Source organism: Schistocerca serialis, chromosome 9 (genome assembly GCF_023864345.2).
Source record: "Schistocerca serialis cubense isolate TAMUIC-IGC-003099 chromosome 9, iqSchSeri2.2, whole genome shotgun sequence".
Lineage (NCBI taxonomy): Eukaryota > Metazoa > Arthropoda > Insecta > Orthoptera > Acrididae > Schistocerca > Schistocerca serialis.
In genome coordinates this window covers 385252635-385266593 of record NC_064646.1, presented here as the reverse complement: position 1 = coordinate 385266593, position 13959 = coordinate 385252635, and the positions used below count along the sequence as shown (strand labels likewise).

Below are 13959 nucleotides of genomic sequence, written 5' to 3'. Positions count from 1 at the left end.
CATGGATATGCGTGATGTCCTTAGTTTAGTTAGGTTTAAGTAGTTCTAAGTTCTACGAGACAGATGGCCTCAGAAGTTTAAGTCCCATAGTGCTCAGAGACATTTGAACCATTTTTGCCTTTTGGTCACATGAGGGGCAGAGTTGGTCACAACACTGATCCATGTGTGGGCTCCCACTTCACACTTCCCAATTGTCACCCTGTCTGTGCCCTCTGCTATACTCCCAGTGTATCTAGCCTTAGGCCCAAGTGAGGCTCATACCTGAGCCTGCTGGCGTATTGCCCATGAATTTTGACACATCCTCCTCCCCCTCCACCACCTCCCACACTTTCCCAATGGTGATCAACTCGTCCCAACCGCCACTGCTGAACCCACCATTGCCTCAGCCTCTTTATCCTTGTCGCATTTTAGCAGAGCCAGTTGCATCGTCATGCTTCAATAGTCGGTCTGCTGTTTAGTTTTCCGATGTCATCTCTGCTTCTGTGCCTTAGCTCACGACCCAAACTGTCTAATGTCGGCCCTATGTCGCCTTTCCAAGCGGCAGAAATTTAGTGTCCCCATCATCAGACATTTTGATGGAGGCAGATGAGCTGGCATAGGCAGAGAAGCGGAATAGTGTGGATACCTGCTATGAAGAGCGCACATACGATGTAGCAAGGGCAAATCCACTGACAGAAGTGTTTACCGGAAAGCGGCAGTAAATCGAGCAGGCCAATACTTGTTTTATTTGTTTTCAGGTCTTTCACCTGCTTCTCTATGCCAAGGATACTTATTACTGTCCCCTCTATGCAGGAGTGTGTGCAGAGGTCAACTTTACTTGAATGATTCCTCAAATACGGAATTTAAATCTTCAACTTTTCTTTTCTGTCTACTAGTGTCACACCAAACTGGTCTCTGTGTGACTGGATGGACGCTGTCGATCCGGCTAGCAATTTTATATAGGACTAGAATTTCCTAGTATTCTCGACAAGGGTTTCGTTAATGTACAGTGGTAGAAGATGTAATATGCCTTGTGCATCGATCCTTTTATACAGGCACGAATTTCTACTAGATTTTGCCTGACGTCATATCTGCGCCCTTTATTGAACAGACAGCGGAACAATCTCCGTTTCCATGTTTTTTTTCTTTTTTTTCCTTTTTTTAAAGCACGGTGGGTATTACCTTTCCTTAATCCACTTACTCGAGACGTAGTCCTCCTAAGCGAGATTTACAGTATGTCTTACTGGAACTAAGTGACTTCTCTGATTACAACTGTTCGTCTGCTCTTTCCAACATAAATACTCTCCTAGCCTTCTTGACTGATTTATTAACCTTAGTAACCAGGTTATCACTAATTCTCGTCTCTATACTGACATATACCGATACTGTTGATGGGTCCGAACTGTTTGTAGATACGAGGTCTAACGTAATTCTCTTGAGTGCGCAAGTGACCTAATCTTTTTTTTTAGAATGCTTATTTCTTTGTGGTTTCGCGCTCACTGAAGTACAAAACCACTCTTACAGAGGGTTGAGCCGGCCGGTGTGGCCGAGCGGTTCTAGGCGCTACAGTCTGGAACCGCGCGACCGCTACGGTCGCAGGTTCGAATCCTGCCTCAGGCATGGATGTCTGTGATGTCCTTAGGTTAGTTAGGTTTAAGTAGTTCTAAGTTCTAGGGGACTGATGACCTCAGATGTTAAGTCCCATTTTTATAGATGGTTGATATGTTTGTATTTGTAGAAGATACGCTGTTACCTCTAAAGTTGTGCTAACATTAACGTGAACAGATTTCGTGTTTTTAAAAGACAAAACTGTCAGAGTGAGATTTGGACACTTGAGGTCTATTCATGGTTAACCGAATGTTAGTGGCCAGATGTGGACCAATCTGTGTCGGGAGCAACTGTAGCACCCTGACGCAAGATCCACTGCTAGAGCGACGTGCTCAAAAGGCGAATGGTAGGGTGAGTAGCAGTAGTGAGAGAAAGTGCACCAGAGCACCAGCCGGTAACGTTATTCTGCCACATCTACTCGCAATGTGAGCTTCGAAGAGTGCATAGAACCTTCATATTAGTGGAGGTAGTGGTGAGGCTATTTAACCCTTGCAGTTTTCATTGTAGGGGACATAAGGAAAACAAAACAAGTATTACGTTAACTAGCGCGAAGTATTTTCCGTCACAGCGTAAAATGCATCACGAACCCGCGTTCTTACTTGCACATCTTCCTACGCACTGTTGACTAATAGACTTCTGGAGGAGCGATCTAAAAACAAATTGTGTTGAACTTGTAGATTTCCTGCAGCTTCATAAATCGTTTCAAGCCTTCAGCAATGCTCTAGGTGTGTCCTTCATGGTCGTCCAGTCGTCAGTGTTATACGAGTCTAACGCCCTCAGTGTGTAAGTAGGCTGTTTAGGTTTTCTTATTGGTAACGCCACCTCTGTATAAAAAACATAGTAGGCTGTTTAGGTTTTCTTATTGGTTTTATGTAAGTAGGCTGTTTAGGTTTTCTTATTGATAACGACACCTCTGTATAAAAAACATAGTAGGCTGTTTAGGTTTTCTTATTGGTAACGCCACCTCTGTATAAAAAACATAGTAGGCTGTTTAGGTTTTCTTATTGGTAACGCCACCTCTGTATAAAAATCACTGGCTGTGCTGTGTGCAGTCTGTGTCTAGTTTGCATTGTTGTCTGCCATTGTAGTGTTGGGCAGTTGGCTGTGAACAGCGCGTAGCGTTGCGCAGTTGGAGGTGAGCCGTCAGCAGTGATGGATGTGGGGAGAGAGATGGCGGAGTTTTGAAATTTGTAAGACTGTCATGAATTGCTATATATAATATGACTATTAAGGTAAATACAGTGTTTGTTCTCTACTAAAATCTTTCATTTGCTAACTATGCCTATCAGGGACTATTAGTGTTTACACGTGTGTTAATAATTCAGCAAGGGACTGGATAACAGCATTGCTGGTTCTAAGGACAATTCCAAAAACTTTGTGCGTGCACAAGTGGTGGTTTATGAACTTGCTATATTCTCTGCAAGACTCTTCGATTGTGATTGTGCACCTGCACAGTCGCAGCAGATGGCTGCTGGCCATCTCTACAAGGACTACATTGGGGCTGCATCTTTGATGGTCCACCAATATCATTATTTCTACAAGGACTACAGTGGGTCTGCACCTCTGGTGGCCCACCAATATCGTAATCTCTACCAGGACTACAATGGGTATGCTCTGTGATGACCTACCTACCAATACTCTTCAAAACTTCGATTGACTCTGCTGTGGGTTTGCTCTGTTGTGGCCCATTACCTGTCTGCATGTCAAGAGTCAGCACTGTCTTTCCGTTGGAAGAACAACACTAATTCTTCAAGACAGCATGGAAATCCACTACTTCCGTGTGCATTGTCTTTTACTGCTCAGACTTTGAGAAAAGAAACGGCAGTTTTACTGTGATGAATGATTAGGACTGTCTTTATGGACTGTGAGAAAATTTTAGCATTTGACCAACATTGTATCAATAAGTGTGTGCATTTGATTTCTCTGTTACTGTAATTGTGAGAAAATTTTTAACAAATATGTATTGGTCACTGCCCAAAACAATTTGTAAAATTTTTTGTGGGGAGCATGGGGGCTATGTAAGTAGGCTGTTTAGGTTTTCTTATTGGTAACGCCACCTCTCTATAAAAAACATAGTAGGCTGTTTAGGTTTTCTTATTGGTTTTATGTAAGTAGGCTGTTTAGGTTTTCTTATTGGTAACGCCACCTCTGTATAAAAAACATAGTAGGCTGTTTAGGTTTTCTTATTGGTAACGTCACCTCTGTATAAAAATCACTGGCTGTGCTGTGTGCAGTCTGTGTCTAGTTTGCATTGTTGTCTGCCATTGTAGTGTTGGGCAGTTGGCTGTGAACAGCGCGTAGCGTTGCGCAGTTGGAGGTGAGCCGCCAGCAGTGATGGATGTGGGGAGAGAGATGGCGGAGTTTTGAAATTTGTAAGACTGTCATGAACTGCTATATATAATATGACTATTAAGGTAAATACAGTGTTTGTTCTCTACTAAAATCTTTCATTTGCTAACTATGCCTATCAGTAGTTAGTGCCTTCCGTAGTTTGAATCTTTTATTTAGCTGGCAGTAGTGGCGCTCGCTGTACTGCAGTAGTTCGAGTAACGAAGACTTTTGTGAGGTAAGTGATTTGTGAAACGTATAGGTTAGTGTTAGTCAGGGCCATTCTTTTGTAGGGATTTTTGAAAGTCAGATTGCGTTGCGCTAAAAAATATTGTGTATCAGTTTAAGCACAGTTATGTATAATGGTTCAAAGGGGACGTTTCAAGTGCCATCTGAATGTTCATCTCTAATCTTTATTCATTTCTCTAGATGTATTTTGAGTATGACCAAGCGTGCATAGCCAGGAGCAGTAGCTAGGAAGACTCACGTTCTCTCGTTGGCATGCGGCCCTCGGCTGCCATCTCCAAAAAAGGCTCCAGGATCTGCTCCATAACGACGATGTTTTCTTCATGCTCTGCAGCTGAAATTTCTTGTAGTTCCTCGCCTCCTTCATCTTCAGATTCCTCTCTGAAATAGTAATCATGGAGCCGCATTGTAATAGCATATTACAAATGACTACTTGCAGAATTCAAAATGACAACTACGAAAGTGTCCAACAGCTCAGAAGAATCTTGGAAACAGCAAGGAATAAACCACTGTAAAGGACTCTAAATACCTGTGTATTTAGTATTTTAGTACTCTTTCTTCGGATAAGCAAACAGTTCAGATATAACGAAAAGGAATGCATTAGGCCCATTGTGTCTGAAGTGTGTTCATACTTTCTTTGTATTGCTTGTCAGAGTGACTCTGAAGATAAAGAAGCAGATCTACCAAAGATCGTACCTATGTTGTTAGGTGCATTTCAATTCCATCTGTACAGCTACTGAATAAGAAATACTACTGTTAGCACTTCCATCATGGACATGGAAGGAAGAAGGAAGATTGGGTTTAACGTCACGTCGACATCGAGGTCATTAGAGCACAAGCTCGGATTGTGTTGAAGATGGGCCGCGTGGGATTAGCCGAGCGGTCTCAGGCGCTGCAGTCATGGACTGTGCGGCTGGTCCCGGCGGAGGTTCGAGTCCTCCCTCGGGCATGACTGTGTGTGTTTCTCCTTAGGATAATTTAGGTTAAGTAATGTGTAAGCTTAGGGACTGATGACCTTAGCAGTTAAGTCCCATAAGATTTCACACACAAATTTTGTTAAAGATGGTGAAGGAAATAGGCTGTGCCGTTTCAAAGGAACCATCCTGGAATTTGCGTGGAGCGATTTAGGGAAATCACGAAAAACCTTAATCTTGGTGCCCGGACGAGGGTTTGAACTGCCGTCCTCCCGAATACGAGTCCAGTGTGCTAACCACTGTCTCACCTCACTCGGTCAAATCATGGAGAAAGTCGAAAGTAAACGAAAAATGACGAAATCACAATAAGAAAATTGCAGACTGCAATATGCGTCACACAAATATTCGAAACAACAAACGCAGACACGTACATTATTTGCCATTCTTACAAAGAAACCACTAAGTGATAATGGTTAACAGCTTTCAGTATAAAAGGTTTAAAACCCAGTGATGTCTCGCCAGCAGAACAACAAACAGAGGATCTCATTATAGAATCTGAATTCATTCGTACCACATAAGAAAAAAGTAGAGCAATAATGTAAATACAGAGCTAACTAAAATATTAATGAAGGGGAAATCAAAAATTTTGCATTTGATGACGCTACTGCAGCTTATACGCAAAGTAGCATGACACCGATGTGGGCATATAAGCATTGAGTTGTAGGCAATGGATTAGTGTGGCCTCATGTTTTTCCGACACACTTGTGGTAAATGCAGAAACTTGAACTATGGCGACTTTGTTAGCACATGCTCCAAATAGGACCAACGTGCTGTTAGTCTTTCCTTGACTACCGAAGAACAAATAGTATTTAACATCCATCGTAGAATGGAGAATGTCTGTGGGGTAGTATGTCTGTCGAAAACCACCACTGTGGAATGCTGCCCCAAGTTTTGTGCAGTTCGCGATTCTACTGAAGACGCCAGTCGACGGGGGAGGACAGCTTCATCCGTAACGACTCAAGGGGGAGACAATGGAACTACGGCAATACAGCCCCATGCGATTGTCATGCCTTTGGTCCATTCGAAAAGGCCTTGAAGGGTCGACGATTTCAGTCAGACGAGGCTGTGTAGCAGACACGTACGAACTTCTCCACACAGCAGAACAAGGTGTTTTACAAAATGGGTATCTTCAACCTGACGGGTCAGTTTGATAATGCCATTAATCCTCACAGTCATTTTGCCTGATTGATATAGTGATTCTGGACTGTACGGCCTTTGAATGTAAACATTTTAATCGTCCCTTATAAAGGAAGAAATTAAAAATAGGTAGAAACACAGGTTAAAAAAAATAAATTCAGTAGTAATTGTGATAAATCAACGCTTAAATCATGGTAGCTGCACGAACAGAATATAAATATCCCTAATAATTGTCCATTTACTGGTGACACTACTGGATGCCAGTCTTCTTGTGAGTAGAACTGGTTGTCAAATGAGAAATACACTCCTGGAAATAGAAATAAGAACACCGTGAATTCATTGTCCCAGGAAGGGGAAACTTTATTGACACATTCCTGGGGTCAGATACATCACATGATCACACTGACAGAACCACAGGCACATAGACACAGGCAACAGAGCATGCCCAACGTCGGCACTAGTACAGTGTATATCCACCTTTCGCAGCAATGCAGGCTGCTATTCTCCCACGGAGACGATCGTAGAGATGCTGGATGTAGTCCTGTGGAACGGCTTGCCATGCCATTTCCACCTGGCGCCTCAGTTGGATCAGCGTTCGTGCTGGACGTGCAGACCGCGTGAGACGACGCTTCATCCAGTCCCAAACATGCTCAATGGGGGACAGATCCGGAGATCTTGCTGGCCAGGGTAGTTGGCTTACACCTTCTAGAGCACGTTGAGTGGCACGGGATACATGCGGACGTGCATTGTCCTGTTGGAACAGCAAGTTCCCTTGCCGGTCTAGGAATGGTAGAACGATGGGTTCGATGACGGTTTGGATGTACCGTGCACTATTCAGTGTCCCCTCGACGATCACCAGTGGTGCACGGCCAGTGTAGGAGATCGCTCCCCACACCATGATGCCGGGTGTTGGCCCTGTGTGCCTCGGTCGTATGCAGTCCTGATTGTGGCGCTCACCTGCACGGCGCCAAACACGCATACGACCATCATTGGCACCAAGGCAGAGGCGACTCTCATCGCTGAAGACGACACGTCTCCATTCGTCCCTCCATTCACGCCTGTCGCGACACCACTGGAGGCGGGTTGCACGATGTTGGGGCGTGAGCGGAAGACGGCCTAACGGTGTGCGGGACCGTAGCCCAGCTTCATGGAGACGGTTGCGAATGGTCCTCGCCGATACCCCAGGAGCAACAGTGTCCCTAATTTGCTGGGAAGTGGCGGTGCGGTCCCCTACGGCACTGCGTAGGATCCTACGGTCTTGGCGTGCATCCGTGCGTCGCTGCGGTCCGGTCCCTGGTCGACGGGCACGTGCACCTTCCGCCGACCACTGGCGACAACATCGATGTACTGTGGAGAACTCACGCCCCACGTGTTGAGCAATTCGGCGGTACGTCCACCCGGCCTCCCGCATGCCCACTATACGCCCTCGCTCAAAGTCCGTCAACTGCACATACGGTTCACGTCCACGCTGTCGCGGCATGCTACCAGTGTTAAAGAGTGCGATGGAGCTCCGTATGCCACGGCAAACTGGCTGACACTGACGGCGGCGGTGCACAAATGCTGCGCAGCTAGCGCCATTCGACGGCCAACACCGCGGTTCCTGGTGTGTCCGCTGTGCCGTGCGTGTGATCATTGCTTGTACAGCCCTCTCGCAGTGTCTGGAGCAAGTATGGTGGGTCTGACACACCGGTGTCAATGTGTTCTTTTTTCCATTTCCAGGAGTGTAGTTTTGCTCTGTGACTAGTTTCAGAATGCTAGCTATTTCGTTTATGTGGGGTTTGGATATTCTAGCTTGTTCTTCTAATTGCTGTTTGATGATGTTGATGGTTTCTATGGTGGGGATATGGTGTACATGGATGTGATGTCAAATGATGTGAGTGTGGCTGTTGTGGGTAGTTGATGTCTTTGATTTGTTGTATCAGCTCTTCATTGTTGTGTATGCTTCTGTTATTTGTGTATATGTAATGTTTATGCAAGTATGTGAGCATTTCTCTATCTAAGTGGTGTGTGGGTGCACTCCTGACAACGGGACGTATCGGAATGCCGTACTTGTGGGGCTTTAGTAGGCTATTCAGTGTGGGTGCTTGGTTTTTTTTTTTTTTTTTTTGTTTCAGCCATTTTTGCTTTCTGATTTGTGAATGTGTGTGAAATATTTTTTAGGAGTGTTAGTGTGTTTTTCTGGTATCTTTGTGTTGGGTCACTGGTTTGCAAAAACATATATTTGTTAAAGAAAGCATGGAAAAAAGAGCTTCAACCCCAAGATGCTTTACGGTAATTAGTTTTCGTGTTATAACGTGTTAATTAGGGAAAGTTTAATTATAACCACCCGGTATTGATTGGATTTAGAATGTGTTTATGGCACTGCTAGGAAGCGCAAATGGAAAAATATTCGAATTACTTGCTTCGCCCATCATGTTCTATGTTTCAAAATTACAAGCACTATGTTCTACTGTGTGAAAAGGACTAGTTGAAGCGAATTATGAGTTCATAAATATTAATGTAACTGACGGGAGGTCTCAGTTAGATGCTGACAAAGGCTACTAGAAAAGCAAGATGTCATGATCACAAAGAATTGCTGTATTTCCTTTATGTATAATTTATTGTAAGTGTAGAATTATTTCCACACAAGCACAGAACTCTGTATTCTGTGACCGATAATATTATTAAATACATTTGTCTGCTGTGTGTTTTGACAATTGACAAAAAATGTATTGAGCATCAGCTAACAATGAAAACAACTTCCCAACCAATAATAAATGTTTCATCAGACGTAGCTTCTACGGGAAGGACAAATTAAAGGGCCGTGAATATCTGCAGTCTCTTCCAAACTTATTTTTTCAGGGTCTAATGTTCTTATTACATTTATTGCTGTGAAAATTAACGCTTTTACACGTGTTGCTTTCAATGACACTGATACTTCACCTCGAAATTAGCTCAGATTGAGACTATTTATAACTGCTGTTATCTTCCTGGTGTGGCAATGACATTTTATAAGAGTTTGTCTTTATTACAATAAACTGTAAGTCGTCCTGTGTTTTGATGTGGGTATAGGGAATAGGATCCTTGAAACGCTACACCAAGCAGGATATAGCCTCATCAACGTCGACGATCTACTGGTGACTCGCAGCACCGCAGTACGCCGCTAAAGGATCCAAAATACAATGGTGCAGCCGTTTTTTCGAAACTAGTAATTAAAACTTTGTGACTAACTTCAGTAGTACCGACTGAGAGGCAATGCTTGATCACAGATTAATAAAGTAAACATTTATAGGAAAGAAAAGGAATCGGGTATCATAAAGGGTTTAAAACTGGAGCAGAGGCCTCGATACAGAATAAGAACTAAAAAAAGACATATTAGTCGTAAAATAACAGTAGCTGTTATTCTAAAATTAACTTCATCTGTATATCAAATTGGAGAGTATAGTACTCATTTACAAATATGTGTTCGTTTCAAAAGGAAATGAAGTTTTTATTGTGAAAATAAATTTAACGGCATTTATCGCAAAGAGAACGAATCCAGTATCATAAACAAAAAAATTCACAGCTCGAGACCGCAGCACAGGGCGCCAATTAAGAACACTCATATCTGTCATAAAATAGTCAAACTTAATTTCGCAAAACAAACTTCAGGCGTAGAGCTCAAGTAGAGTCAACAATAACAGTTACGAATATCCTTATGTATGAGAAGTATATCGAAATGGTCGTTGTAACATGGCATATATTCCTTAAACTAGCCAGGGCCACTGACTTCCTAATGTGTTCTTCCTCTTTCAGAACAGTGAAATGCTCTCCCAGAATTTCACTCTCGCTATCTTCAGAAATATGAGCAGAATCAGGTGTATCTGTTTAGAATCAACGCCAGAACAACAAGTCCACTATTTTTTCTCATACGCAGCAGTGATTAAAATTACTTGTTCCTAATGGGCGAAAATATGCAGATAAGCTACACTATAGAAAAATACAAGTGAAAATATACACAAAGGAGTGATGTCACAGCAGTAGGGAGCAAGAGGGGGTAAGCCGTGATTTTTTCACGCATTACTGGCGCTACACATGTGCTTACTGGTTTGTCACTGCACTGCACGACAATCGCTTCGTCACTGCTAACTGTACCAATGTACCAACGGGCAGTCTACTGTTAGACCGCCAAAGTTGGCAGCGGACTGACAGAAAAGACTGGTGGGCCGAAGTCGACCGACTTTCACACACTCCTGCCAACCTGCGAGGGCGGACTGAAACGTAATGTCACAGAACGAGATGTTGCAGTGATTAGCACACTGGACCCACATTCGGGAGGACAACGATTCAAACCGACCATCCTGATTTAGGTTTTCCGTGATTTCCTTAAATCGCTTCAAGCAAATACCGGGACGGTTCCTTTGAAAGATCCCTCCCTAATCCGACGAGATCGATGACCTTGCTCTCTGGTCCCCTCCCACAAATCAACCAAACGTGAACCCCTCCAAATTTTTATGTGACGACTTTTAAAGCTTTTAAGGATCTTTAATGACATTTTAAATCTTTATTCTTCGCGTCTATACATTTATTTGTCAACATAGGCACCCTGATGATGATGATGATTAGTGTTTTAGGGCGCACAACAACGAGGTTATCAGCGCCCGTTCCCAAAAGAAATGTTGACGAGTGCAGCCAAGATCTGTTAAACAAGGATCAATTCAGAGCCGATCTTTTTGAGAATTGTAAATGTTCAAATTTCAAGATTGGACACAGCACATCAAAACGTAGATAAAACTAAAAATAAAATACTAGTACAAAACGGGTAAAAATAATTAACTGTGGCTGAGTGACCACTTACAAATAATGGGTGACCAAACCACTTTGCAGCACATTAAACTCTCAATCCCAATATTTTGGGAAGAAGTCCAGACATCACACAAAAACGTAAAACTCTAGCCACACTCGCCTCATTATTAGTTAAAATAGAGGGCAGGTCTGGTGGGAAACTTAAATCTTCCCTCAAACCCACATATAAAACACACTCAGTTAAAATATGTCGTATCGACATCTGTGTCCCACATGTCTGACACGTTGGTGGCTCCTCACGACGTAACAGAAAACCATGTGTCAAAGGACAATGTCCTATTCTAAGCCGTGTGAGGGCTACTTCCTCAGCTCGTCATTGTCGGAAGGAGGTAAGCCACGGTCGGACAGAATCCTTCACCGCTCGCAACTTATTATCCACCACTTCCAGCCACTGATCCTCCCACCTACGATTCAAAACGACCATCCTGATTTAGGTTTTCCCTGATTTCCTTAAATCGCTTCAGGCAAATAACGGGATGGTTTCTTTGAAAGATCCCTCCTCAATCCTACGAGATCGATGACCTCGTTTTGTGGTCCCCTCCCACAAATCAACCAAACGTAAACCCCTCCAAATTTATATGTGACGACTTTTAAGGCTTTTAAGAATTCTTTATTGACATTTTAAATCTTTATTCTTCGCGTCTACTCATTTATTTCTCAACATAGGCACCCTGACGACGAACACATCTCTCTCAACGAGAGACTATTTGGTACCGCCACTGTAGAATCTTTAACTTCGTTGACAGAGCCACAACCTCAACTCTCCGTGTCAGCATAACCAAAATGAAGTCCTCGAAAGTGTTCTTTAAAATTTCGAAACACATGAAAATCGAACGGGATCAAGTGGGAAGGGAGGATGATGGACGTCAGTGAAACCAAGCCGTCGGATTGTTGCGGTTGTCTCAGCGCTCGTGTGTCGTCAGGAACAGTCATGGTCAAGGGAAAGGTGATCCTTGTGTAGACGAACTCTTCAGATGCGTGAATCTCGATTACAGCACGCTGTTTCTCACGCACCAGCATGGTAACGCTACACACCGCCATGCTACACGTTACAATTAGGAGCCCTCTAGCGGTAGTGGGTTCCAAATACGTAGATGTGAACAATAAAGATGTAGGATGTTAATAACGTTGGTTTATTTAAAAAGCTTTGAGAGTTTCTCGGAGAAACAGGAAGCCTTGGTTAGGGAACTCTGAACAAATCGTCAAATTACATTCTACAAACAATGGTGTAACGTTTCCACTGCATTGTCAAAATACCTATAAGTGTTCAAAACCACGGTTTGTCCTCCCATTTGCATTGTCAGTGCAAGAATATACAGGATGAGTCACTATCTATTGCCACCTAGAATAACTCCAGGGTATGATGGTAGCTGAAAGTTTGTGGGACAAAAGTTGCATGGGACAACGGTGCCATAATATGACGTTGGCTTTTTGGTTTCTAGGTGGGGTCGCGTCAGAGATATGAAGGTGAACATTGTTTTTTTTAATGGAATGTTATAGTTTGGTACTTTTTTTCTGATAGCGGCTATCGAGACAAATCCAATGATGTGTAACAGTAAGGTCTTTGAAGATCAACGAAGGCCAAGAAGTTGGCATGAACGTCCATTTACAGAAGGTGTTCGAAGTGATGACCATTGGTATCAATGCAGTGCTGCAATCTTCCTATCATGGACTGAGTGGTATTCCTTACCACTTTGGCACTTATCGAAGCACATGCTCTGACAATTCTCTCTCGTATATCGTGCAAATAGTAATATTCGCCGAATACGGCGTATCCATCTAACGTGCCATTGACATGTGAACACCGTTCGACGGTTTCGCAGTACAACACTAATAAGAACGGTAAACTAGTATAGTCGAATCAGTGGAATGTGAATGATGTTTTCCTTCGAAGAACAAGTCGATATGCATCTCATTTACAGAGAATGTCAACGAAATTCAGTGAGAGCTAGAGACTAATACTCTGATGAAAGATATCCTCAACGTACTCACCCTACACGTCGTACATTTAAATATGTGTATGATAAACTGAGAACAACTGGATCTTTAACGCATCGGAAACATATCCGGCAAAGGAAAGTTACTAACGAGGAAACAGAAATTGGTACGCTTGCCACTGTGGTTCTAGATCCTTGTGTTATTTCGGGTCAAATAGCAAGGGAATCTGGCATGAGCCAGAGTAGTGTTGTTCGTGTTCTGCATCGCCATAAATATCATCCTTACCGTATCAGTATCCAGCAAGAATTAACTGGTACGGATTGTATGCGTCGCATAGAATTCTGCCGATGGGCTCCAGACTCAGAGGGATGACACATTTATTAATTTGATTTTATTTACTGATGAGGCTACATTCACTAACCATGGAAATGTTAGTTTACATAAAATACTTTATTGGGCAACTGAAAATCCATATTGGCTGCGGCAAGTTGCACATGATAAACCGTGTCGGTGAATGTATGGTGTGGGATTCTAGAGGACAGAATTGTAGGCCCCTATTTCATCAAAGGAAATGTTAATGGTAGGAAGCACACCACATTCCTGCAAGAAACATTAGATCTGTTATTGGAAGAAATACCTTTAGGAACATGGAACAGAATGTGGCATCAACACGATGGGTGTCCCACACATTTTTCGCTGATGATAGAAATGAGTTGCAGAGACATTTCTGAAATCGTTGGATCGGACGCGGAGGAAATGTGTCGTGGCCGGCTCGTTCGCCAAACTTGACGCCTCTGTATTTTTCTTGTTTATAAAGGCGTTCCAACTACACCTGAAGATATGCGAAAGAGAATTTTCAGAGCATGTGCTTCGATAAGTGCCGATGTGATAAGGAATACGAATCAATCCACGATAACAAGATTGC

At 43.1% G+C, this 13959-nt stretch overlaps 1 protein-coding gene across 1 annotated transcript in view; it reads right to left on the bottom strand.

Annotated features, from left to right (window-relative positions):
- The window catches only part of LOC126419631 (coiled-coil domain-containing protein 96-like), a 198968-nt gene that overhangs the window by 166183 nt on the left and 18826 nt on the right, over positions 1 to 13959 (bottom strand). Inside the window, exon 3 of the mRNA XM_050086820.1 lies at positions 4403 to 4542. Within this exon, the coding sequence (XP_049942777.1) occupies positions 4403 to 4542 (140 nt within the window). The remainder of the gene's footprint in view (positions 1 to 4402; positions 4543 to 13959) is intronic.